This window comes from Triturus cristatus, chromosome 9, assembly GCF_964204655.1.
Source record: "Triturus cristatus chromosome 9, aTriCri1.1, whole genome shotgun sequence".
NCBI classification, from domain to species: Eukaryota; Metazoa; Chordata; class Amphibia; order Caudata; family Salamandridae; genus Triturus; species Triturus cristatus.
Window position 1 is genome coordinate 1,189,197,686 of NC_140592.1, and position 26,137 is coordinate 1,189,223,822.

The 26,137-nt window shown below is 45.9% G+C and overlaps 3 protein-coding genes across 16 annotated transcripts in view; 1 reads left to right on the forward strand and 2 right to left on the reverse strand.

Moving 5' to 3' along the window:
• The window catches only part of PACS2 (phosphofurin acidic cluster sorting protein 2), a 456,225-nt gene extending 443,384 nt beyond the window's left edge, over nt 1-12,841 (reverse strand). For 9 of the 14 annotated variants that reach the window (XM_085627192.1, XM_085627190.1, XM_085627191.1 and 6 more), the window contains exon 1: nt 12,466-12,770. In XM_085627192.1, coding sequence (XP_085483318.1) covers nt 12,466-12,581 — 116 coding nt within the window. In that variant the 5' untranslated portion in view covers nt 12,582-12,770. Of the gene's footprint in view, nt 1-12,465 lie in introns of all 14 variants that reach the window. The other 5 variants (XM_085627181.1, XM_085627184.1, XM_085627187.1 and 2 more) reach the window with 4 other exon arrangements.
• Nucleotides 1-26,137, reverse strand: part of LOC146799603 (uncharacterized) — an 889,638-nt gene that overhangs the window by 338,580 nt on the left and 524,921 nt on the right. The window lies entirely within an intron of this gene.
• Nucleotides 13,028-14,006, forward strand: LOC146799605 (sperm surface protein Sp17-like). Its single transcript, XM_085628088.1, has one exon. It carries the CDS (start codon nt 13,361-13,363, stop codon nt 13,829-13,831), a length of 471 nt encoding a protein of 156 aa, XP_085484214.1. The 5' UTR covers nt 13,028-13,360; the 3' UTR covers nt 13,832-14,006.

The window sequence follows — 26,137 nt, forward strand, 5'->3', positions numbered from 1 at the left end:
CGACTCTGCTTAGTGAGAAAGGACCTCGAGAGATCCCAGAGAATTGATCCTAACGGAAAGTCGCTTTGGCGTTCACATTCGCATCCTCTCCTCCGTAGATCTGATCGATAAACAGCCAGAAATCTTTTCGATTATTCTAATCCTGTAAACATCCAATAAACTGCCGTGCAATCACCTCCGTAGCCAGCTAATCGCCGACTGTCTCACACAATTCAGTGTCAGATTGACAGAATGTCAAACGCCACACACACATCTGTCAATCACCAGACTCCGCCCTACAAAGATTGGATGCGGCTCCAACTGCAGGGCTACCCGGGGAATCCTAGGGGGGGGGGGGGGGGGGGGGGGGTGACTTGAATCCTGCGTCAGGGAGAATCGAATTATGCCACAGGGTTTACTAACTGATGCGTCAAGAAAAGACAAATTATGCGGTGTTCAAAGGTTTCACCTTATTAGTACCGCTTTGAGACCCCAATACAGAAATAAGCAATAGAAAGGTGACCAGTCAACTTTCTGAAGGACCTTCGACTGTGCAGCAATACGTGTTGTCGAGTTTTCATAAACTTTTGATCCGTTTGTGTCAGAAACCAATTTTTTTGCTGAAACCAGCAGATTGTGTACCAGATAATAGATTATGGGGCAAACCCGTAATGATGTGGAAAATGCTGAAGCCGCAAAAATAGCATAATTCCAGTGGCCCTGACCACAGGGCCGCCTGACCTATAACTTTTTAAATGTGCTAATTTCTCAATAGTCTCGCATTTAGTGAACTCACCAAGCAACTTCATCATGAACAAAAAAAATAGCTTGTGCTTTCAGTAAAGTAACTACTTCAGAGGTTCCCCACCATGCCTATTAATGCTTCAAGCGCTCAGACTCGCTCATTAAAATGTACATTTCAATTCAAACCAGCAGTTAGCCATTTCTAAGCAATCCTAACTTTGGCAGACATGGGCACCAGGAGATGAAGTCATCTGCCCAAGATCACACGTTAGTAAAGTGGGGAAATCAGTCTTAAACACAACATGGGCAACCCCATTCTCTGTAGCGAGGGTTAGCTGAGCATTTGCTTTTACACGTGAGAACCCTAAATTATACTGAAAGGATAAGCAAGATGACAACATACAATTCACCATGCTTCAAATCCTGAGGCCTGTGACAGCCAGCAGATGGCTCCGTGAGGTAAATGTTCACAACGGACGTCTTTGAGATTTCCATGTCAGGAGTTTGAGTCCTGCCAGGACTAACACAAGCATTCATCAGGGTGAGGTCAGTAAACGGAGTACCATTAAACAGGGTAATAGGATTGCCTATTATAGCCCGGGCCACTAGAATTATGGAGAAGGGCTTACTACATTATGAGGCAAGAAAACACAAATTATGCAGCATAATGTGGCTCATTCTGTGATAGTTGTACCTAAGTATTTTGTCATTTTCACATGTCAACCCTATTTGGGCAAATAGTTCATCTCTTTATTATCACTCTGACACCCAAATACAACAATAAGAAGCAGCAGAAAGACGACCAGTCAATATTTACGAAGGGGCTGCCACTGTGCAGCCACACGTTGCTGTATTTTTAGTTACTTTTGATCCGTTTGAGCTAGAAACAAAATGATGTGCATTAAACTTTGTAGATTATGAATTATGTGACAAATCCATAATAGTGCAGTAAAAGCTGTAGCCACAAAAAAAATGGCATCATTCCAGTGGCCTAATTATAGTGGCTATAAACAGCAGATAAGCAGTGCGAAGCACTATAAATGTGCTACACAATACTTCACTGCCCTTGTCCCCTCGCCCACAAGAAAGATTATTTGCCCCACTCCCAAACCTGCCCAATGGAGAGCACTATGGCAGAATCAACTTTGGGCAAGAACCTTAGATCCGTGCAGGAATAGTGCTGCAGTGTGATCATTTACCATATTACACTCCTGAAAAGCGCCACGCCAAGCGCTACTGAAGTACCGCAAAAAGGGCCGCCGCGCTATGACAAAGGGGTGCATGTGCAACTCTGCCAAGGAATGGCTCATTCTAGAAATGTTATCTGAGGGCAGACATGAAAAGGGTCTAGTTGAGAATTATGTGGGGCTTTATCATGGTTTTTGGCACATTTACCAGATGATCTACATTAGAATAAATTACATAGGAATTGCATCTTTTGTTTCCCAGCATAACGTGTTAAGCACAAACAAATGAAGTACTGGCAAGCCAATAAATAGTTCTGGCTTTAATTTGCCAACGAATGCAAACAGGAGTTCACTAATTCTGTTTACATGAGTTGCACGCACAACTGCAGTTCATAACTTTAAAGCCTGCCATATTTTCTTTGCCAATTCTAGGAAAATAGATGTGAAAAATGACTGTCTTCTGCACATTAGACGTGTAGGAGATAAAAACGGAATGTGGCAAACAGTGTGATGACCGAGTGTACTTTTCAGGTTTAAAATAGGATGAGACAGTAAGACTCCTATGGGTGGAGCCATGGCGCGCAATATGTATCTTTTAAAGAATTGATTACAAAAAGTCCCACTGACATCTTCTGTCCAGCCAGACCAAAAAAAAAAAGGACTCAATCTGTCAAATAAACTATGACTGAGTGTACTTTTCAGATGAAAAATATTCACTCATATATTCTAATGTACGCACTAAGTGTAAGGCGTAATGATGTGCCACACAGCCGACAGCATGAGATTAGATGGCGATACTGATCAGCGTACAGCCAAAACTGACTCTTTGCATCTTTCAAAGAATTCGCAACATTATGTCAGATATAGAGGCGCCGTCAAGGCAGACCTAAAAATGGAAAATGTATCCATTTCACAGTTTAGTAAGGGAGTAATGCGTGTACAATTTCTTTAGCCTTGAAGATTTTCACCATGGAATCAAACATCAACTAGCCATACAGGAGTAAACAAAATGGCGCTTCAATTACAAGTTTACGCTGGATTGAGAAAATCCTATAGGATTACAAGGTATTATCAGACTGGAATAGAGCCGTGATGTACATGCTATGAGATTTGCTCCCCATCACTGCACCCATGGTGAGAGCCTTTGTCGTCAGTCTGAACTGGTTTGTGAGGTGTGTGAACGTTCCCATAAAAGATTTCTTTTCTACTGTGGGAAAGATTTCCGTATGTGGATGCAGACAAGTTGGATCTTTTTGGAGCGCAAGTTGTTCTTCTGCGAGACTTGTTTGACTGCCCAATTGCATCCGTAACCCTGTATTCCTCCTATATGTTCGATCAAAGTCTATCTGCCACCTGGACAGGACATGGGTTGCTCTACCCTGATACTTTCGCATCTCCAACCACCAATCTTTGCGGGCACGCAATGTACATAAGGCTGCAACAGACGCAAGTGGCCATGCACCAGCATCCACACGTGTCCTCCTTCAGAATTTGCGCTACTTTGAAACAATTCCTTGAAAAAGATCAGAAAACCAAAAGAGTTTACCAACCCAATCAAATTGTCAAGAAGAGAGAGCGACAGATTGGGGTCAACCTTTATTCTCCAACTATTATCCTCTTAGTGACTTAACTTGGGGAAGAAAAAAAGCACATCACTGTGACAGGAGAGACTGAAAAAACAACTTCTGGATATTTTTCTGGGTGCAACAGCATCAGCATTGACTACACTTTTGGAAGCTACCAGACACCGATCTCTCAATACCTGAAGACATTCCTCAACGACAATGAAGAAGTGTTTTTTGCAATTTTTGAGCTAAAGCTTGGTACGGTCTACTCAATTGCGCAGAAATATTTGTTTGGGCTTCGGACAGTTAAATACAAACGCCAAATAAAAACAGGTAAAAAGAGAATACTGTGGAAAATCACTCTCTAAAGGTGAGGGCGAATCAGAGAAATGCTGACCTGGTTTAAAAATTGACACTGCTTATCCAGAAAGATTAGTAACCACCTTTGCTGCATGACTGACACAATCCACTCGAGACATGGCATGGTTTGAGGACAATACACAAACTAGAAACAGAAATGACAGCTTGAAAAATTGTGTGGAGCATAAATTGGAGGCGAATGTCACAGCTGCACTTGCCAGATATAGAGTATATAGCGAGACAAACGCACGCAAATAAGTCATTTTTGCTGTTTTTAATACTATGAGCGAAGATAGAAACAGGAACAAATGTAAGTGAGATCACTACAGTGTGAGATAGACCTCTCATAGGCCCATCGGTAGAGATTCTGGCAATAAGTAATGACCAACAAGACACGGGCGGATTTCCGTTCACTTCTCAAGGACTTGAAGAATTTGAGAATTCCCCTTAGTTTGCTATATGTCTGACTACATTAGCACTTGTCAGAAACGGTGGGAATCTTATTCACTGAGGGGACTATGGATGAAACTAATTCACCAGACTCGATGGCGTTACTATTTATTTTCACAATATCATGCCCCGGTTCTTATCCCATTTTCTCGCATGCAGTGGGTATCTGGTCGCTAGGAGAAGCGGTCACCTAACACCCAGCAAAGTTTCTCCAGTGGTGGGCTTTATTTTTAGAACGGTTTCCTTGGAAACAGTGCAACTTTGAGAAGATGCATCAAACCCCTTGCCCAATGCTAGCACACATGTTCAGGTTTAGGAACAGGGGGATCTGTCAGATCTTGCTAGACTGAGGTCTTGGCAGGGACAAGTTCGGTCTTTGGTACTTCCGAAACTAAATGCAGAAAAGGAAAAAAACAAAAAAAAACATTGGCTATGGTTAATTTGGTTCATTCAGGTAATACTTGGAAATCTGTTATTGTGTTCTTTGTACCATATTTGAGGTGTTTCAGTGACACGGGAACCCCGCTCAAGGGTGATCATCTTTCAGCTTGTGTTTGCTGTAACATGAAGCGACTGGCTCGATTTGTTTGTGAGGGATGCAGGTGTGAGTGGAATGCAGTGAAAGATGTCACTGATGTTCCCCTACTGAGGATGCACTGTACGGTCACCCGTGTGTGTACTACGTCATTTAGTACAACAAATTCCTGTGTTGTATAGTACTACACTACAAAGGTACCTTTAAAATAGGCTGTGTGCTACAGGGTTTATCACGTAGGCAAGAACCACACAGCCCAGTAACGGTGCTGCGTAGAACAAGGGTCACCGTGAGGATGATATACCCTGTAGCACATCTCAGGTTCTGGTTGCTCTTTCTCCGGTTAGGTACCTGGTGTCCCCGTTACGTCAAAAGTGAAGTTATTAATATAAAAATGTCAGGGAAACGTTCTAAATTTAGAGGAAGGTGAATCGTACTCTATTGAGGAGAGTTTAGGAAGAGAGTTCCTTACTATCCTGTAACTTTGATATCTTTATTTAACCAGGAACAATTCACTGCTATTTGGGCATGCGTGTACATTTGAGATATGAAAAGGGAGGACTGCGGCGACGCGCCATGAAACCAGATCCCTACGTGGCTCAGTGTCAGCACACTTGCCCTTCCTCACTCCCTTCTCCATCACCCTGCCCTAACACTTCAACTCCCGATGCCCTATTATGGAAGGTTTAGTCCAGCTACCCACGTGCTGATTAGGCCACTCCTGTCGTCTTACGCCAAAAATGTGCCTACTTCAAGCCATCCATACCGCCTGGGCAAAGCCACAAGTATAGGCAGGGACTGAGCTCCCATGTCCATCAGATATCTTGCTGTTGACAACAAACCCACATATAACCAACACTTGCAGGCTAATTATATATTCGTCTTACCCAAGAAGATATTGGAGCATATTGGGCCTCCAAACCCCATTTGATGGCAGACATCGACTAGGCATTACGTGATTTAGGTAGGGAGCCAGTGCAAGTTCAACCACCTACCCTGACCACATTGCTTCATAGACTGCGAGAGACAAATACATTACAATCTCCATTGGTGTCAATCGAGGACAAGAAATTAATTTGGGCACATGGTTTCCCCGACACCAAATACGTGGGTTGTTCTGAAGGTGTCTTTGAACCTTCATAAAACGTTTCCAAATTCCCAGGATAAAACAAGCCAGAATGGGAGGACGATCATTTGCTTATCTGGCTCCTTCCCTCTGGAACTCTCTTCCCACACACTAACGTGTCGAACAACACTACCTCAAATTTCGTAAAGGCCTCAAAACCTGGCTTTTTAATCAGTAGAACCTTATAATTCTTTCTTAGCGTCCAGTCTTTACCTCTTGTCCATCACGTTTACAGGTGCCGGGAAACCTCCGGGTAGCTGCACGCCATATATAAATGTAATTAATAATAATACATTTCTTAATTTTCAAGACTTTTGCAGAGTTTCCGTCACTTCAGCAGAGGACTTTCTATTAAAGGGGATGCTCACCTTAACGCGTGGTTTGGGAATGCCTTCCCTGCTGCAACACTGTAAAGGAAAGAGAATATATGCGCCTATTTCCCGTGACATGGATTCATGCTCCAGGTGTTTGGAAAGTCTAAACAGAAGCCATAGGCACTACTGGATATAAATGCAGCTGGATTTCCTGTTCTCCGGCTACAAGACTTGCTTGAATCGAGAGTTCCCCAAGCAGACACCGCAGCTTGTACACTGGTGACTCTGCTCACCTGGAATAGAGATTACTATCAAAATATCTGAGCCCTTCTGTATATTTGGCAAGCTTTTACTGAGCACATGTCCGCCCCCATTGAGCTTGGACAACAGCCACTGTTATACCATCAAACATATTCTTGGCTTCTATGTTCAACTCAAAACCCACAGAGTGAAGACGGCAAAGGCTGGTTTATGATCCGGTTGCCAAGTTGAAAACGTGGGTGTCAAGAATAGATTATTGTAGGCGTTAATGTGTTTACTGAGTGCACTATTTATGACCTGCTTAAAACAATCTTCTGCGACTATCTTTGAATAGTTACTGCTTTGAAAATATATAATATTAGGTATAAAGTACCCCCTGCTGTACATTATAAGGATATTGCAAGTCACCAAGGAGTTCCACAAACATGAAGAAAGATTCTAGCTTTTCCCTATCCAGAGAGAGCAAAAAATAAACATTCTGTCTGCTTGTCATTGTAAGCTATTAAAAAGGAGCAGAAGAAATAAAAGCAACGGTCGTTTTTTTGCATTAAACAGCAGCTTCGATTATGCCCCATGATCTGTCCTGCCTTTCGCCTCAGCTGCAGGCTTTGTGATGTCAGAACACAACTGTAATTCCTCATACTAGTCTAGCTCCGACGTCTTTTCTTTATTTCGGGGCCTTGATGCATCATCGATTATCAAGGACTTAGTGACTGTTGTTTATACAGGAATGACAGAATCCCAAGTGTTATTTAGGTCTTAATTTGGGTTTCCATGCAATAGTCAGCCTATGAGAAGGAAAGAAAGTCACCTATCGCAGTAACCACTGCCACACAATGTAAACCATCAGACTGGCAGTGCATTTTAGAATCACTTACCCAATCGCCTCGAGGGGTAGCAAAGACGCCATGTCTCTACCCCGATAGCACAGAACGCCATACTTACAGTTGACGTCGCCAGGAATGGGACTATTAGTAAACGCTCATATATTTTTCTTTATCACAGATGTTTCCCTAAAACCATGGTTACATATTGCAAAAAAAAATATATATATATATATATATATATATATATATATATATATAGTTCCCATCCAGTAATTCTGCAGACAAATATCTACGTCCTTCTGCGTGCATGGTGTTTACGTGTAGCATGTGACCACCTGTGACTGTTACTAGACATGCACACTGCCTAAACCTTCAGGCATCGTAATATTAAACAAACTCTCACAGGTTAATAAGGGTGACATTGTTTTATAAGACTCTTCCAAGTGTCCAATTTTACTCTGTTCCCTGGTGGATAGATGTCTTATTAAGTTAAATGCCTTTGGCTGACCTCTGCGGTAAGCAACAGGGCACAAATATAAATACCTGCAGGGCCAACTCAGCCTGCCATCCTTGTGAGCTCAGAAACTGAATGCCATCAATTTGGCTAAAAGGTAAAAGAGAAATTATTACAAATAAATAAGTGCAAAAATAAAAAGGATTTTCAAAGAATATTTAGATGTGGGCCCCAAAATCCCACTGACATTTTGTAGCTGAGTGGATTAAAAAAATACAATCCAATAAAAAAGACAAAGTTGAAACTGGAGTAATTTCTAAATCCCACCAGAACTCGAGATACCATGGTGGAATCACTACACACGTAGTAGTTATAAATACTGTGTGCACACATTTGGACGCAAACTGCACAAAGAGCAGTTTTTCCAAAAACCCACACTGCACAGGAATGTTGTCCTGTCATACCTGTAGAATATCTTTCACAATTCCCACAAAAAAAATAACCACTCCTATGAGTTACTGATATATGTCAAAACATTGGGAAGTATTGCACAGTTTGCGTAACATAGAAACATGCATATGATGCAATACCCGTCATAGCCGGAAAGCTGTCTTGTGGGGTTCATGTGGCAATAACAAACCCTGTCTATGGCATTATAGAACGATAACATGACACATTTTACATCTAATTTACATATGTTATGTCACGTGTGCTGGTTTCCTCATGCCAAGCACTTGCCAAACAGGGCTTTAAGTGGGCAGGGCCTTGTCGGTGCTGAGCAACAGCAGATCTAAAAAGCAGGTGCTGAAACAGGTCCCTGTCGGGCTCTCCATCTCTCTCAGGGTGAAAAAAAAAATCTTATCTCTGTAGCAATACCACCCTTCACTGCCTCTGAAATAATAACAAGAGACTCGTTATATTTCTTTCACAGTCTCATAATTTCAGAACAGAACCATTTTCAATGTTCTATACAACGAAGCCATAGTTGTTGCTTATTTATCTCAGGCAACTAACAACCACTGACAAAGCCAATAGTTCCGGCTTGTTGTAAGTGTAATGTTACTTGTTGTTTTATAGATCTGAATGCAATGACAGAAGCAGCAAAATACCAGTCGGGCGACACACTATGCTGAGCACAGATTTTTGGCTTACGTTTTTTAAGCCACGCCCTCAATTACATTGCCCACGCTCCTTGGGGACCTCCCTCTAGCCCCCCGTTTTTTCTTCCATTCCACTGAAAGCCATGTCCAACAATACACAGGAATGTGGACCACGAACACAGGAAACTATATTGTGACTTCACTTGGTGTGTGTGCCAACCACAGGCCTCACAGCACAGGGATCCATGGAGTCAGAGTCAATTGCACAGCTGGTACACTCCGCTCATCACCACAGCAGCACAGGCTGCTTAGAATTCCATCCCAGAGGCCCACAAGCCACCGCGGCATGCCAGGCCCTTCAAACATCTCAGGACGGCGGCCACCAGATCCCACTCCCAAATATTGCAGGGCCTTGAGCTTGCTTTCATTTCAAGTTCTCTAAATAGGGCCTTGGTGGCACGTCACCCTAACTATAGCAAGCACCGCACATACGTGAAATAACGAGAGCGTGAAGTTAGAGCGGAGGTTGAACGGACTGCAGAGCGAGACAGTCTGAGGCTGAATTCCGTTCACGCCGTCTCACCCCTGCAGGAAGTTCACGGCCTGTCATCTTTCCAGATTTCCGGAGAACAGGTGCCGAGATTAGAAGAGAACACACGCATGCACGGCGTCAAGAAATGCTTTTAGAAACAAATAACAGACCCTCCACTCCACAACACTGGGTGTCAGTGCACACCTTACACGCGCAAACCAAAACATACATGTTTTATAAAGGCCATGTGAACAAAACACTGAGAATATAAACTACATTTAAATAGAGCAAAAACAGCAATACTAAAATACCAGAATGCAAACTAACTAATCCTACCACCACAGTCTACAGGTAAAACGATAATCCGTATAGGTGTGATGAAAACATTGCTGCGTGATACAGAACGGTCAGAACAAGTGTACGTACACGGGAAACTACTGTAACTTCTATTTCCTTGACAGGTGACATTTCCACAATGTTATGGCAACCACCAAAAAACTAATCACAGCAAAGACAGAGTAACAGTAGACCTGTGAAAGACAACAGTGGCTTTCTTAACTCTATGCACACAAGTGATGGTTGTTAGTAAGAGATGTCCTCAAGGTCAGCACGTGCCCAGGCACGTATGGTGCCACCTTAATAGTTAAAGCTTCAATGACCAAAAGGCCCTTCAAATTGGGCTCACTGTGCCACTGGATTCAAGCTATCCTGGCTGATGAGGGGTGACACTCCGGAACCGATCTTAGGATGCTTGGTTCCGGTCCATGGAGGACCTGGCTAGGCAGTTCGGGCTGGACTGTTCCCATGAGGCACAGGGTCAAGACTGATTTGCATATGGCCAGGTCTAAACTGGGGTAGCATGGTGAGCAAAAGAATGGTGGATTTAACCCAGATCTCTTGACTGGGGGTGATTCGTTCTGCATTCCGTCCATCAATTGTGTGTCTTTCGCTTCCAATTGTCGAGGCATGTGCCATGTCTTCTCAGTACCCTAGAACGATGCCCTCAGAGCTCAAGAGCGATTCCATCACCTACGAAGAGGGTGCCCCCTCAATGGGCACTGCGGTGCCAAGTAAGCGTATCCAACCCAAAGAGACTGAACTAGTACATTCTCATACAAGAGAAGTAGCATAGGTAACATCATCTACAGACAAGGCTGCGGAAAACAGTTAATTGTGCAAATCCAAACAATTAGCCATAAATATGTTCTGCATCCGTTGAAATGTCAAAACGGCAGCGGGTCAGATGCTGCTCAGGCAACAACAGCAAGTTGATCGCGTGCGGGGGATTCTATGGTTGCATGTCCCCCGGCCCAATCACCTCCACTCCTTCCTGGCCAAAGTGCTCCATGATAACTCATTTTTCCAGCCTAGAGCGGAGCATGAAGCTGATTTGGTGCGCAAAAGAAAGCTGTTGATCTGGGAAACATCAATCAAGGCTTGGGAGCGGTCATTACTGCTAACCTCTGGCTCTTTATCTGGCCCATTACCCCTAGCACCTTCCTCATCTGTACTCACCAGCCACCACCCAGGACACCACCTTTTGGCTGCCTACCACAAGCTGGCCTGTGGTGCTTCACCTCCAGAGGGGTCTTGAGTTCTCATACAGACATTAAACTTAATCACCAACAAGCATATCCATCTCAACATCTTGAGGGCTCTTTCTATTGTCTGAACCCACCGATGATACTCTCACTCCCGGTGTGAGAACTCGTAGCATCTTCTCTTCATGTACGCTGATATTGGGTATCCCTTTATCAGCTTCAAGGTCTTTTTTCTCAACACAACCGGCCTTTGGATCTCTTTCATGGTGGGTGCCACAACTTAAAGTGCATGATTGGCATCAGGTGAATGGTACACCCCTTGGTGCTACTTTCTACTGGCAACAGAACGGGGTCGCTTGCACTCTAGTCAACATCTCAATATAGAGGAAACTCTGTGACTGGCTGGTTCTATGTCGTCCACGTGGACAGCCTACTCCGCAGATGAAGGGGTCAATGAGGGACCACCAGGGTTCAGCACCTCCTCTGCGCTGGGGCTGCCTTTCACACTACGTGCACAGGATTGGATTCATGGCAGAGAGGGCATTGAGATGGGATGCGTTCTCATATGCTCAGGTTCCCGCCCTTGCACGCCAGAGGTTCAGAGAATGCGGTTAGCGTGGACACCCCGAGCTGCTGGGTTTCTTGTTCTCTGTTCCTTGTTCCCTGTCGGGGAAGGAAGTGATCCGCTGTACCTGCATGGGCGCTAGCTCTGGCTGTTGGCACTACCTTTCATTATTTAAGATATTTCTATATAAGAACTAAGTCCCGGGGGACAACAGACCACCATACATAATTAGATGCACTGGCGACCAGTTTAGGGATCAGAGAACCATTATCACGGGGAACGGTGAGGATTACACAGCATAATTCACAAGGCATGACACATATCACAAACAGGGAAGTGAACCATAACACTATCAGTGATAATGTGTCCTTATGGAGAAGCAAAATAACTGACTCAGCAGTGTAATCCGGGGTACAGCTCCCGGTGCTCATTTTCTCCTTAGGTTCACTCTTAGGTGTTTTCCTCTCACTTACATACATGGATGCTGGATGAAGTGCACCTGCGAGGTGAATCTCAACATATGAGTATAGCTGGCAGTAGGGTACCACTGTGTGAGCCTTTCCACTGGCCCAGGCACTCGTGGCAGCTGGCTCGCCTGCCCTGTGCACACATGGGCGCTCTCCAGGGCTGGTCGCAGTTGGTCCTGGTGCTGCTCGCGCAGAGTCAGCTTGGAGTGTCAGTTCTTATCTCGGGCACACTTTGGTGCTCCTATACGGGGGGCTACAGTTAGTGTTTAGATACCACCAGGGGTACTGACTCTTACACATGGTGCACGCAGGGATGCCATCTCATCTGGGGCGATGTTGCTCTTAGGGTACACTTGTGGTGATAGTTCTTTCTCCGGATCTGGGTTGCTGTCTGCGGGTAGAGCTAGTGCAGATGGATGACATGAGTGTAGAGTGCACCATTAGGTGCCGGGTCTTACCTGGGGATGCAGCTGGGACTCGAGCCGTCGATTTCCCAAGTGGCGAAGAGGTTCATGGGGACGGGTCTGTTGAGGGCTCCAGTGCCGGGGAAGCTGAGCCTGCCCCGCTCCGCCATGGTGCCGGGTGCTGCCCGGAGGCGCCGGCTGTCCTAGGGTGGTGCCGTGCAGGGTTCGCTCCTGGCAGTGAGGTAGCGGGTCACATCTCCCCGTACGAAGCGCAGAGCACCAGCACCACCCGTGCTCTGCGCTCACAGCCCGGCCAGCCCTGTCTGCTGCTGCAGCGGCGCGCGCTCCCTTACCAGCGCGAGACCGTCCCTCCCAGCACGCGCTCCTGGAGGATTGAATACGGTCGCAGGTCCTCGCGCACCACCGGAGTGCACGTCCCCGCGATACAAAGAACACGATTGGACAGAAGCTCCTTTCTCTGTCGCGTCTCATTGGTTGGTAGTTCTCCTCTTGCTCGCAACCCAAAGACAGTTCAGACAGCAGATTGAGGGTGGGCGGGGCGTTGAGCAGTGCCCCACCCCGTCCCTGACCGGTTGGGCGGAGCTTGGCTGTTCAGACCCAAAACAATTGATCCTTGGGAACCTTTGCCTGGACAGAATATGGAAGGTTGATTGGATGTATACCGGAAATGACGCCAAGGCATTCCAGAGAAAGGTTCTGATTAACGGTCGTGTTTGCCCGTCAACGCTTCAGGAAAACTATTTTGGCCGTTTTATCGCCAGGAAAAGTAAGAAAACCTTAAAAAAGCCAGCAAAAAAGTCCAGGACGATCAAAATCTGCGGGTAGATAGAGAAACGCTGCGAAGGGAGCAAGAGAGCGGGTACAAAGAGCAGGGCTTGTTACACCAAGGTCTTCACAAGCAATCAACAAGAGCGGTAGGCCGTTAACCATGTCAATTCCGTTCTCAAACACTCATTACCGCGTCCCCCAAGGATTTGGAAATCTTCTAGAAGGTTTAACTAGGGAAATTTTAAGGGAACAACCAAACGATCTCCCCGCTTTTGCTGCAATGTATTTTACAACATTACTAGAACAGCGAGAAAAAACGGACTTTGATCCAGCCGAATGGGGAGCTAAATCGGAGGACAGATTTTATAATAGCCACGCGTTTATGGAATCCCCAGCAAGTGTGAGCGAGGACGAATTTGGGGAAAGTCCCACGCTTGTTTCGTTTGAGGAGATAAGTGAGGAGACTCAAAGTGAGGAGCAGCCATCTGAGGAAAACAGCGAGTGGAGTGAACAGTTTCAGGAGCCTGGTATTGAAAACGACCTCAAGAGAAACCAGGCCGCCGTGATAATCCAGTCTTACGTCAGGGGGTTTCTGGCTAGAAAACAAGTACAGAAAATGAGAGCAGGTTAAAACACAATGGAAAGCTAAATAAACTGCATTTTGAAGAAATAAGGGAAACGTAATCCATCCGCTTGCCTTTTTTTTATTACGCAAGATAACAACCGAGGGACATCGACAAGTATGTATTGTGTCAGAATGCAGATGGGTTTAGTGATCGCTTAATAAACATGTTTTTTAAATCTCAGCTGGTAATCTCATATGTAATCTTAAATTGCCGGTTAGACCTTTGATTTACTTCTTTGCCTATAACGTCTGTCTGACTAGCACTCTCTTAACCCATTGCCTTGAGTAGGTACTACTACACACCTGACTGCCCTTTTGATTTTAATCTCGCAGTTGGAAACACTGTAAAAAAACTCCACCTTTGACTAAATATTGTTTTCTGTTTTTTGTCCATGTATTTTGGCAATTGAATGAACCAGTGACGTGCAGTTAGCAAGTCATGGCTTCATCTTAAGCAGTAATTACGAGCCACTGCTGATTGGATTTTGGGGATGGGAGTTACATTTATGAGTTCACATACTTCAAGGATAAGTATGGGGGCTTCGTGCATTTTTTTTAAATCTGAGTTCATTACAGATGTGCACTTTAAACAACGGCAGGCATTTCCTAAGCACTAAGCTTGAAGTACAAATAATGTGTTGTCAGTAATTTAAAGCCCCTTTCTGTTGGTGGTAAGTCCATGGACCATACCTCAGTAGCAAATCAAGTAGTCCCAGACACCTACATTTAGGTACCATTAACTCATATTGCTCATCCAGGGAACTGCATTGGTGAATATGTATTCTTCCACTTCAATAAATAGTGCATTTGCTTTAACTTTAAACTATTGCAGCCTAAATCCCTTTTCAGCTGATTCTCTGGGGGAACGTCCTAATTTGTATTCAGCAGATAACACTACCAACATCACCCTGGTTCTTTACACTAACAAAATAAGATTATTTTGAGACAGTAGGCTAGTGATTTGCTGACCCCGAGAACTCAACGTAACAGTGTTTTCCTCCTCATGAACATACTGACATAGGTTAGTTAGGTTAACTTCATACGCTTATTATCAAATATTAATGTCCCAGCCATACTTCTGTTTTGTATTCCAACTCATCTGATCTTAACTGCCTCCATCTTACCTTCTAATTCCAACTGGTCATTACACACGCCACATTTGATGTTCTTCATACTCCGCAAACCCCAGATATCACACATCTCCCACCCTACAACATAATACAGCAATATTTGCATTACAATGAAAGATCATCCTGTAAACATTATGTTGCATGAATAATGAAAGGAAGCACTGAAAACATTACATAGTAATAAAAGAATGTTACAAGGAATGGAAATATGAGTTCACACGTTACAGGATAGATGTATCATGTTTTATAATCATCCATATACTTGGGAAATGTTGAGATTTGAAATATGAGCTCACACCTTGTTCTTATGGGATAGTCGTGTTAGACCTGTCAGCCCTTTGGGTGGTCCCTCCTCATCATTATTTATTTTGTCCCACTTTTGCCTCAAACCCTGTTAGTATTTTTCCTTTTTGGGAACCACCAGACTTTTTAGTATTGATTCAGGGAGCCATTTTATCTACCCCTGGAACTTCTGTCTGAGGGCCTGGAGCACAAAATGGTGGCCACCCATTGTCACCTGTGACATCACTGGAACCTACTAGAACCTTCTGCAACATTCTGGAACCCTGTGACAGTTGGAGGCGGTTTAGAATGTTGGGAAGCTAAAGTCAGAGTTGACAGTTGGGGTTGGCAGTTGGCACCTGACTGGTGAAGAGAGAGCAGCAGAAACCTGAAGGAGGAAGGAGTGAGGCAGCAGGGGTGGAAACTTGTGCCTGGAGTGGGGTCCATAAACCCACCCTTGATACTAGTCTCTACTGACTGAGCCCAGCCTGGAGCCCTGTGTGGGAGAAAGCAAGAAAAAACATCTTAAGGACCTGGACAGCAGGAACAGGCCTTAAAAGTAAAGAACAGCAAGTTCCTGACCTGGTTACTGGTAACTTCCTGAAGTCCAACGTTGAGAAGCCTAGAGGGCCGGAGGTGAAGAAGCGGCGCTGACTGGAAAGCAGACGTCGTACCCGGAGCCGCCAGAGGTCGAGAGAGGGCGCCGACGGAGGTCGTGGAGAGTACCAGAGGTCGTGGAGGAAGACACCTGAGGTCGATTGTGCGGCATCGACGGGGGAGTGAAGTCCGCCCCCCGGAGTCGCCGGAGACCGAGGTGAAGCGTGCCGGAGGTCGGGAGTGGAGATCGCACTCCGGAGTCGCCGGAACCTGAAGAGAATCGTGCCGGAGGTCAGGAGTGGAGGTCGCACTCCGGAGTCGCCGGAACCTGAGGAAAGGAGCATCGGAGGTCGGGAGTGGAGATCTCACTCCGGAGCCGCCGGAAGTCGACATCGAGCCGAGGCCGCCCGACGTCATCGAACCGGAGCTGCCCGAAGTCGACATCGAGCCAAGACTGCCCGACGTCATTGAACCGGAGGTCGACATCGAGCCGAGGCCGCCGACATCGAACCGGAACCGCCTCCCGGCGTCGTCAAGAACTGTCATTGCGCCGAGGCCGCCGCCATCGGACCGGAGCCGCCTCACGGCGTCGACACGACTCCAGCGGCGTCGGAGCTTCATAAAAAAAGGGTCAGTAAGTGGAATAGAGGGCGCCTAAGGCCCTGTGAAGCCCTAATAGACCATCCTAGGGGCTAGAGAGGTGCTGGAACCAGCTTGATTGTGCCAGGGGTGAGCTGAGACTAATACAGAGGGGTTGTGAAGTGGGGGAGAGCCAGATCTCTAGATTCCCCCTTGATCTACCTCAGTTAGGCCTCAGCCTTGTCCAAGCCAGGGAGTATACCCCTTAGGCCATCCAAATCTCTACAAGCTGGGATTGGGTCAAATCATCCCATAGTACCTCAGGAATGTGAACTGATTTGCAAGTGTCACTGTTGGCTTTTATTATTTATTGAGAGCACTGTATTTATTGTATTCATCCTATTTATTGCCTCACAGTATTTATTGTCGCACAATATTTATTGTCGTACAGTATTTATTGCCTCATAATATTTAATTGCCTGTTATGTAATGCACTTATATTTATGCCTTGATTATTTATGATCTACCTTATTTATTGAATCGTTAAGAAAGTATTTATTTGACGTACCCTTCCACAGGAAAAGCCTTGTGTACTGTGATTGTATTATTATTATTTATTTAATCAGCAACTAAGAGAAAAGAAGATAAAGAGATATATTTTCAGTATAATTTTTAAGGTGTAGTGTCGTTTTTGGAACGGATGAACGCATGGTTATTGTGAGGGTGTGTCGTATGCTTAACACGGTGCCTTCCTTACCGCTCGAGCCAAGCTACCACAGCGTGTCTGGGAGAACACCACCACCCTTCCGGTGTGGGAGTGTGTTTTTCTAACATGTTTGGTGTTCAGCGGTGGGATTGAGCTGTGCCTACGTACACTCGACAATAACTGTGGGTAGTCCATAGGCCTACACCGGGAGTTTTCTCAAAGCGGCCTTCCTAATTGTGAGTTTTTGTTTTTCCAAATTTACTCTGGTGGTGGGAGGAGGTATTATCAAAGGTACCCCCCTGCATAGCTTCTGTAAAAAACCTGTCCTCTGACCTGAGTGGGCAAGATGGAGTTTGTATTGGAGAATTTAGAGATGTACACCGTGGCCCAACTCAGGGAGTTTTGTCAGCGGGAGGGGGTGTATTGTCCCCCAGGAGCAAAGAAGGGTGCACTCCAAACCAGCTTGAGGGCTTGGGGGGAGGCACGACGGGAAAGCAAGGCTGAGGAGGAGGACAGGGATAGAGAGCCCGACAGTGAGGGAGCTGGTTTGTACCACCCTGAGGTGGGGAACCTGCCAGAGGGGCCCAGGACACTTTCCAGGAAGGGCAGCAGTGCCTCTAGCGGTGGCTTGTCTGAAGTGGAGTTAACGGACCGGAGAGAGAAAAGACAGCTCACATGGGACTTAGCAAGGCTGGAGAAAGAGAAGGAGGAACAGAGGATGGCTCACGAGTTAAGGCTGAAAGAGATAGATCTTCAGATCCTAAGAGTTAGGGCACACCCTGTTCCTAATGGTGGCAGCGAAGAAAGAGAGTTCACCAGGGAACCCAAACCCTACTTGCCAAAGGACATAGTAGCTAGCTATGGGGCGGGTGACGATATCGCCAAGTGGCTAGCGGCCTATGAGGTCTCGTTAAGGGCCCATGGGGTTCCAGAGAGGTACTGGGGAGGGGGATTGTACAAGTACATGCCTCCAGCTGGTAGGGATGCATTATTGGCCCTAGAGCAGGATGAGCAGACCCACTACCCCACCATGAAAGTGGCGCTCATAAGAAAGTTTGGACTAACACCCGAAAAGTATAGACAGAAGTTCCGGGGTAGTCACAAACTGGGCACACAGAATTGGGTGGACTTCCTGGACTATGCAAAGAAGGCACTAGAGGGTTGGATACAGGGCAGTGAAGTGAGGAACTACGAGGGGTTGTTTGATTTAGTACTGAAGGAACACCTGCTCGAAAAATGTTTCCCTGAACTGCGTCAACACCTGGTGGATAGCAAGCTGACCAGTCCCCGGAAGCTTGCTGAGGAGGCGGACATTTGGGCTAGTACCCGGGTGTCCACAAGGGGGACTGGAGGGGATACTCAAAAGGCCGGACAGGGCGCCCCCCAGAAGAAAGAGGGAGGGGAAAAGAAAAAGGAGTTCTCCAAAGGCCCCCAAAATAATTTCCAAGGAAAGGGAACAGGATTCACCCCTAGGGCTAACCCACCCAGAAACCCTAATCCTGGCCAGAGTCAGCAGCCAAGGGTTGTCCATTGCTTCGAGTGCGGTGGCGTCGGACACTATAAGGGAGATGCGAAGTGCCCGAAAAGACCACCCCCTCCCATTGGAGGAAAGGCCCCCGGAGTAGCTAGTGTAGTGCTCGGGGAGGAGATGCCCTTAACTAAGGGAAGGGAGTGGGCGGGTGTCACTTTAGTGTCCCTGGGAGAACGGGAGATGGTTCCTAAGATCCAGGTGCCCGCAAATACCGTAAAGTATGGGCAGTGGGTCACCATCAACGGCCAAAGAGGGGAGGCTCTGAGAGACACAGGAGCCAGTATGACTATGGTACGTAGCCAACTAGTGTCTCCAGAGCAGGTGATTCCCGATGTACTCCACCCAGCCGCGATGGCTGACGGCAGAACAGGCCACTATCCGGTGGCCGAGGTTCCCTTTGAATGGGGGGGGGGGGTTGCAGGTTCACTTCGAGTTGCCGTAAGCCCTGCCGTGCCAGTCGATTGTCTGCTGGGGAATGACATGGAGCACAATGGTTGGAAGGAGGTGGAATACCGGACTCATGCCGAGATGCTGGGTACACCTGACTGGGCCTGTGTCAGCACAAGGTCCGCGACTGCCCGGAGAAGGAGTTCATTGTCCAGACGGATGCATCGGAACATGGCATTGGGGCAGTATTATCGCAACTCAATGAAGAGGGTCTGGATCAACCCGTGGTCTTCCTATCCCGGAGACTACTTCCCAGGGAACAGAAGTGGAGTGCAATAGAGCGTGAAGCCTTTGCAGTGGTATGGGCTCTGAAGAAGTTGCGGCCATACCTGTTTGGCTCGCACTTCCTGGTTCAGACCGACCACAGACCCCTTCGTTGGCTGATGCAGATGAAGGGGGAGAATCCCAAGTTGTTGAGGTGGTCTATTTCCCTACAGGGAATGGACTTTCAGGTGGAACATCGGCCTGGAGTGGACCACGCCAATGCAGACGGTCTCTCAAGGTATTTCCGCCTTAGTGATGAGAACTCCCAAGGGGTTGGGTAGCTCTCCCCACTTTCAGCTGGGGGGGACGCGTGTTAGACCTGTCAGCCCTTTGGGTGGTCCCTCCTCATCATTATTTATTTTGTCCCACTTTTGCCTCAAACCCTGTTAGTATTTTTCCTTTTTGGGAACCACCAGACTTTTTAGTATTGATGCAGATTCAGGGAGCCATTTTATCTACCCCTGGAACTTCTGTCTGAGGGCCTGGAGCACAAAATGGTGGCCACCCATTGTCACCTGTGACATCACTGGAACCTACTAGAACCTTCTACAACATTCTGGAACCCTGTGACAGTTGGAGGCGGTTTAGAATGTTGGGAAGCTAAAGTCAGAGTTGACAGTTGGGGTTGGCAGTTGGCACCTGACTGGTGAAGAGAGAGCAGCAGAAACCTGAAGGAGGAAGGAGTGAGGCAGCAGGGGTGGAAACTTGTGCCTGGAGTGGGGTCCATAAACCCACCCTTGATACTAGTCCCTACTGACTGAGCCCAGCCTGGAGCCCTGTGTGGGAGAAAGCAAGAAAAACCATCTTAAGGACCTGGACAGCAGGAACAGGCCTTAAAAGTAAAGAACAGCAAGTTCCTGACCTGGTTACTGGTAACTTCCTGAAGTCCAACGTTGAGAAGCCTAGAGACCCGGGGCCGGAGGTGAAGAAGCGGCGCTGACTGGAAAGCAGACGTCGTACCCGGAGCCGCCAGAGGTCGAGAGAGGGCGCCGACGGAGGTCGTGGAGAGTACCAGAGGTCATGGAGGAAGACACCTGAGGTCGAGTGTGCGGCGTCGACGGGGGAGTGAAGTCCGCCCCCCGGAGTCGCCGGAGACCGAGGTGAAGCGTGCCGGAGGTCAGGAGTGGAGATCGCACTCCGGAGTCGCCGGAACCTGAAGAGAATCGTGCCGGAGGTCGGGAGTGGAGGTCGCACTCCGGAGTCGCCGGAACCTGAGGAAAGGAGCATCGGAGGTCGGGAGTGGAGATCGCACTCCGGAGCCGCCGGAAGTCGACATCGAGCCGAGGCCGCCCGACGTCATCGAACCGGAGCTGCCCGAAGTCGACATCGAGCCAAGACTGCCCGACGTCATTGAACCGGAGGTCGACATCGAGCCGAGGCCGCCGACATCGAACCGGAACCGCCTCCCGGCGTCGTCAAGAACTGTCATTGCGCCGAGGCCGCCGTAATCGGACCGGAGCCGCCTCACGGCGTCGACACGACTCCAGCGGCGTCGGAGCTTCATAAAAAAAGGGGCAGTAAGTGGAATAGAGGGCGCCTAAGGCCCTGTGAAGCCCTAAGAGACCATCCTAGGGGCTAGAGAGGTGCTGGAACCAGCTTGATTGTGCCAGGGGTGAGCTGAGACTAATACAGTGGGGGAGAGCCAGATCTCTAGATTCCCCCTTGATCTACCTCAGTTAGGCCTCAGCCTTGTCCAAGCCAGGGAGTATACCCCTTAGGCCATCCAAATCTCTACAAGCTGGGATTGGGTCAAATCATCCCATAGTACCTCAGGAATGTGAACTGATTTGCAAGTGTCACTGTTGGCTTTTATTATTTATTGAGAGCACTGTATTTATTGTATTCATCCTATTTATTGCCTCACAGTATTTATTGTTTCACAGTATTTATTGTCGCACAATATTTATTGTCGTACAGTATTTATTGCCTCATAATATTTAATTGCCTGTTATGTAATACACTTATATTTATGCCTTGATTATTTATGATCTACCTTATTTATTGAATCGTTAAGAAAGTATTTATTTGACGTACCCTTCCACAGGAAAAGCCTTGTGTACTGTGATTGTATTATTATTTATTTAATCAGCAACTAAGAGAAAAGAAGATAAAGATATATTTTCAGTATCATTTTTAAGGTGTAGTGTCGTTTTTGGAACGGATGAACGCATGGTTATTGTGAGGGTGTGTCGTATGCTTAACACGGTGCCTTCCTTACCGCTCGAGCCAAGCTACCACAGCGTGTCTGGGAGAACACCACCACCCTTCCGGTGTGGGAGTGTGTTTTTCTAACAGGATAGTGCTGTCATGTTTTATAATCCTCCAAACACTTAATAATTCTATTTCTGTTACTCTTTTTAAGCTCATTCTTCTTTGTTACTTTTGTCCCTCTCTCTTTCACATTATTTCCAGCTCTTTTATTCTCCCTCGCTTCTCATTTGAACACTATCACTCTGTTCAGATTCCAAATGCATGAATGATTCTTCACTTCATTTGTAAACAACCTGATCGTTCTGATGGGCTTTGAAAACATAGGGTTCTCATTGCTGCTTGCAGGTTTTCTATGCAAATCCAATCACTCTCGTTGACCCTTGTCTTTTTCAATGTTCTTCTCACATCAAAACATTCCTCTCTCCCCTTTGCTTTCAACAACTCTTTTTTTTCCACCCGTCAAACTGTACTCCATCCACCCTGATCCTGGTGGATCCACACCGGTGAAACTGCGCTGTTGGGCTTCCTACCCCTGAACAACTCAAAATCTGTCTTACCTGTACTTGACTGTAGGGTGAGTCTCTACATCTCTAATCTTCTTCTCACTTCATCCTTCCATTCTCTTCTGTTATCGGAATGGTCTTTTATGACACTGTTCAAGTTTTCTACCATTCCATTTGATTCTGGATGATACAACGCTCATTTTTTTAAGTCTAAGCGCGTTCACCCTAGACACCAATTGTACTCCATTGTCTGTTGAGATTATATTGTGTGTGCTTTCTCTGTCAAAGACATTTGCAATCACCCTGTGACATGTCTAGTCTCTACCCATATGTGTAGAGCACCACAGGCCACCTGGAGTGAGTGTATGGGGGCCATAACCTATACTTGCCTTCTTGCCTCATGTACAGGTCCTACTCTGCCTAACACAACGTCTTCGTTTGGAAGAATAGGTAACTCGTATCCTGAGTTGGTGTAGGTTCATTCAAATTCAAGAAGGTTTCCTATGTCATTTAGAATATTTTGTGAAGGTTTTGCGTTGGAGTTAAGCATGAGTCAGTTGGTTAGCTGGCTGGCTGGTGGGGAAGGACTACATGAGGCCGTTTTACATTGAAAAAACGGAAGTTACTTGTGTTGAAAATACAGATGAGGCTAAGGTCCTGAAAGCTACAAAGCGTTATAATGTCTCTAGCAAAACACAAGGCAAGTTATGAAAGTTTATCTAGGTGTGGGAGTGACTTTCTGAATTCAAAGCATGTTTTACTGAGGGAAAGGACTGCAGGAAATGTTTGCAAAGGACACTTTGCACTTATGTGTAAAGTTAATCCCAAACCTAAAGTTGCTGTGAAGAATGCAAAGGGAATATGATACACGAAAAGGAAGATAGAATCTTATGCATAGATGACACAAACTAAAGTTCTAGGAGAATTATTAGACCGAAAGCAGATTTCCGGATCAAATGCAGAACTGTTCAGCTCATGGTAGACCCAGGCTCCCTGTATACGAAGATACCCAAGCGTATGCTTGCACAAGAGTGGACAAATGTTTGTCTGCTATCAAAGAATAAAAGTCCCATGGGGTAGCAAGGAGAACGGATTGATATTGTTGGTCATATGTTGACCAAAATTAACTTTCAAAACAGGACGTTTGCAGGTAAAGTATATGTGGCAGAATCAGGACCTCCAATTCTGAGGTGGCAGCACCAATACGATCTCCTCATAGTCATCAATCCACGGGCCCCTAACCGGGTTATGGTAGTAGATGACATTTCACTGGATGAAATTGCTGAGGGGATTCAATTGGTCTTTGCTGACAGACTAGGAGAATTGAAGGGATATGTGCATAACATTGTCCTAAAGTCTGATGCAGTCATAGTCCACCATAAATTAAGGAGGGTACCTATTGTTGTGAGGAGTGAGGTCAAGAAAATTTTAGGTGATATGGTGAGGGAGGAAGTCATTGAGCCTACTGAAAGCTCTAAGTGGGTCTCTCCAGTTGTGATAACTGAAAAATCAGAAGGTGGCCTAAGATTCAGCATTGATCTGTGCGATGTTAATCGTAATATTGTGACTGACAATTACCCTTTACCCAACATAAATGAATTGGTATTGTTGATTTAAAGGTGGACTTTTTTTCAGCAAGCTTGATCTAAAAAAGTGTGTAATGCCAAATCAAATTGCACAGGTTCCAAACGGCTTATAGCTTTTATAACTATGGAAGGCATCTAGGATGCCGTTTGGGCTATCTTTGGGTGCGATTGTCTTTTAGGATGACATCTTGGTATCTGGATAAATTATTGAAAGTAGCAACATCACACTTATACAAGTGTTAGGCTAACTGAAGTGGGCTTAACTCTCTTAAAAAGGAGAAATGTAAATTTCTACTTGAAGAAGTTGAGTATCTTTGGTACACACTCTCTAAAGATGAGGGAAACCGAAGAAAGATCTGTTGAAAGCCATTAAAGAAGCACCTGCTCCTGTCCATAAAGATCAGCGTAGATCTTTTTTAGGTCTTATAGAATAATACTCTTATGTTTATAAAAAAGTTTGAAGAGAAAACAAAGGGGATGAGGAAACGTCTCCGAAAAGGATGTAACTTTGCTTGGGTAAAAAATCAACCATGCCAGTGGTGGAACAAGCATTGGCATACCCAATAGGTTTAGCCGTGCAGCACATTATAGAGACAATAAACCTTAATTCATAAAGTATGGCAAGATAGAAGGCCTGCAGTAGCAAGATATGAGATCTGCAATGGTGCACGTGGGAAGGCCTGATAGAGGGCACTGCTGATATATACATAGTATTAAAACACCACACACCTCTATCATTGTTACACCTCCTCCCCGTTCTATCTGAGCTACGCTGCCCCTTCCCCCAGCAGGTGGGTAGTGAAGAGACCGGATCTTATTAACTTTCTTAACCACAGAGTATTGAGATTTCATTGACGGCATAACTGTCTTAACCTAGTTTTCAGGTCGTGCAACTACAAAGTAAAGATGATAAAACATGTAATATCAAACCAAAGAAGCAGGAGTAGGACGACAGGTTGGCTCAATGTCTTTGGGAGATCATTGATCCATTGCTGGATTTTGATTTGTCAAACTTGTGCAGTCTGGATTGTAGTCGTCATGCATTGTAATTGAGCCAATTGGAGCAACACATGATAAAAATGATATTGTAAAACTATCTGTAAATCAAAGTCCAGAAATGGAAGACTGGTGTACCAGTGACATGGAAGAAATCTCATTATATTTGGGATCTCTTGAAACTCATAATGACCATAGAAGGTATAGCGTGATGTCATTGTGTCCACGCAAGAGAACATGCACCCTGTTTTTTCACATTACATTTAATTTTCTGCCATGTTTGATAGAGCTTTTCTGCTCAAACCAAAGTCCTGCCTGTAACCGTTTTACACCAGAGCTTCCCTAACATAATTTCACATACTTTTCCAGAAATGTCCCAACAGAATTATGCCATCTCATATAACCCACGCTGGAATTGGTGCTCGTATAAATAAACAGAAATAGACTCAGACAAATAAAACGCACTTGGTGTCAGACCATCTGACGGCATGTTTGAACGTTCGATTAAAAAACAAAAACAATGTTTGTGCATGTGGGAGCGCATAAAAAAGTTCTATTTTGCCAAGTGTGTAAAGTCCTCCTCAGCAGAAAGAAATCAGAGCAAACACTAGCGCATGGGTGAAGTGCTCAAAGACAGGAACGGAGCTCGGAGCGACATCTATCACAACAAATGAAATATGACGATAAACAGGAACGGAGCGTCTGAAAAGAGCACTCATGTTATGGGCAGAAACCAAACAAAAATAATCAGGATTGCAGCGACTGGAAACACGAGTGCTTGTGTTACGGGCAGAAACCATACACGTGGTCACAAGTAGGAAAACAAGAAAAAGCACGGCGCTTTGCGTGTAACCTGACCCACCAGGAATGCAGCTGCCACCCTTGTGCGCCGCTGCTCGCTCCAGAGAGCAAAACACAGTGGGCGTGAACATTTGAAGAAGAGGTGGGACATGAACCCGCCTTTGGCCATTTGCGTGCTTTCATTACTGAAAGACACAATGTGAGGGAGGAGTTCTACCCACACCGAGAAGTTTTGAGTGCTCAAAATAAGCTTCCCATAGAGCAGCGCATGCGCGCCAGGCTTGACCTAAAAAGAATGCATTGTGTTTCAAGGTCACTCACTCTAAGGAAAAGGAATTTTTCCATACCTGAGAGGGAGGCCTTGGCTGCAGCGTGGGGAATGGAGTGTTTCTGTACCTATACCTGCGGTATTCAAGTAACACATCGCACAAATCGCAAACCTTTGGTTAAAGTAATTTTCCCAGAGGTGCAGTAAAGGGATCTGGAAGATTGGTGAGGCTAGCATCTCCTTCAGGAGTATTGTTATCCAATTGAACATATGCAAGGATGTCTGACTGCTTGGATGACGGATTAAACCCAGATCAGGTGACTGAGGGTGAGTGTTTGATTTGCTCAAACGCTCCGTCCATCATCCCCTTTGATATGTCTGACTGCTTGTCAAGCTTACCGTTGGACTGGC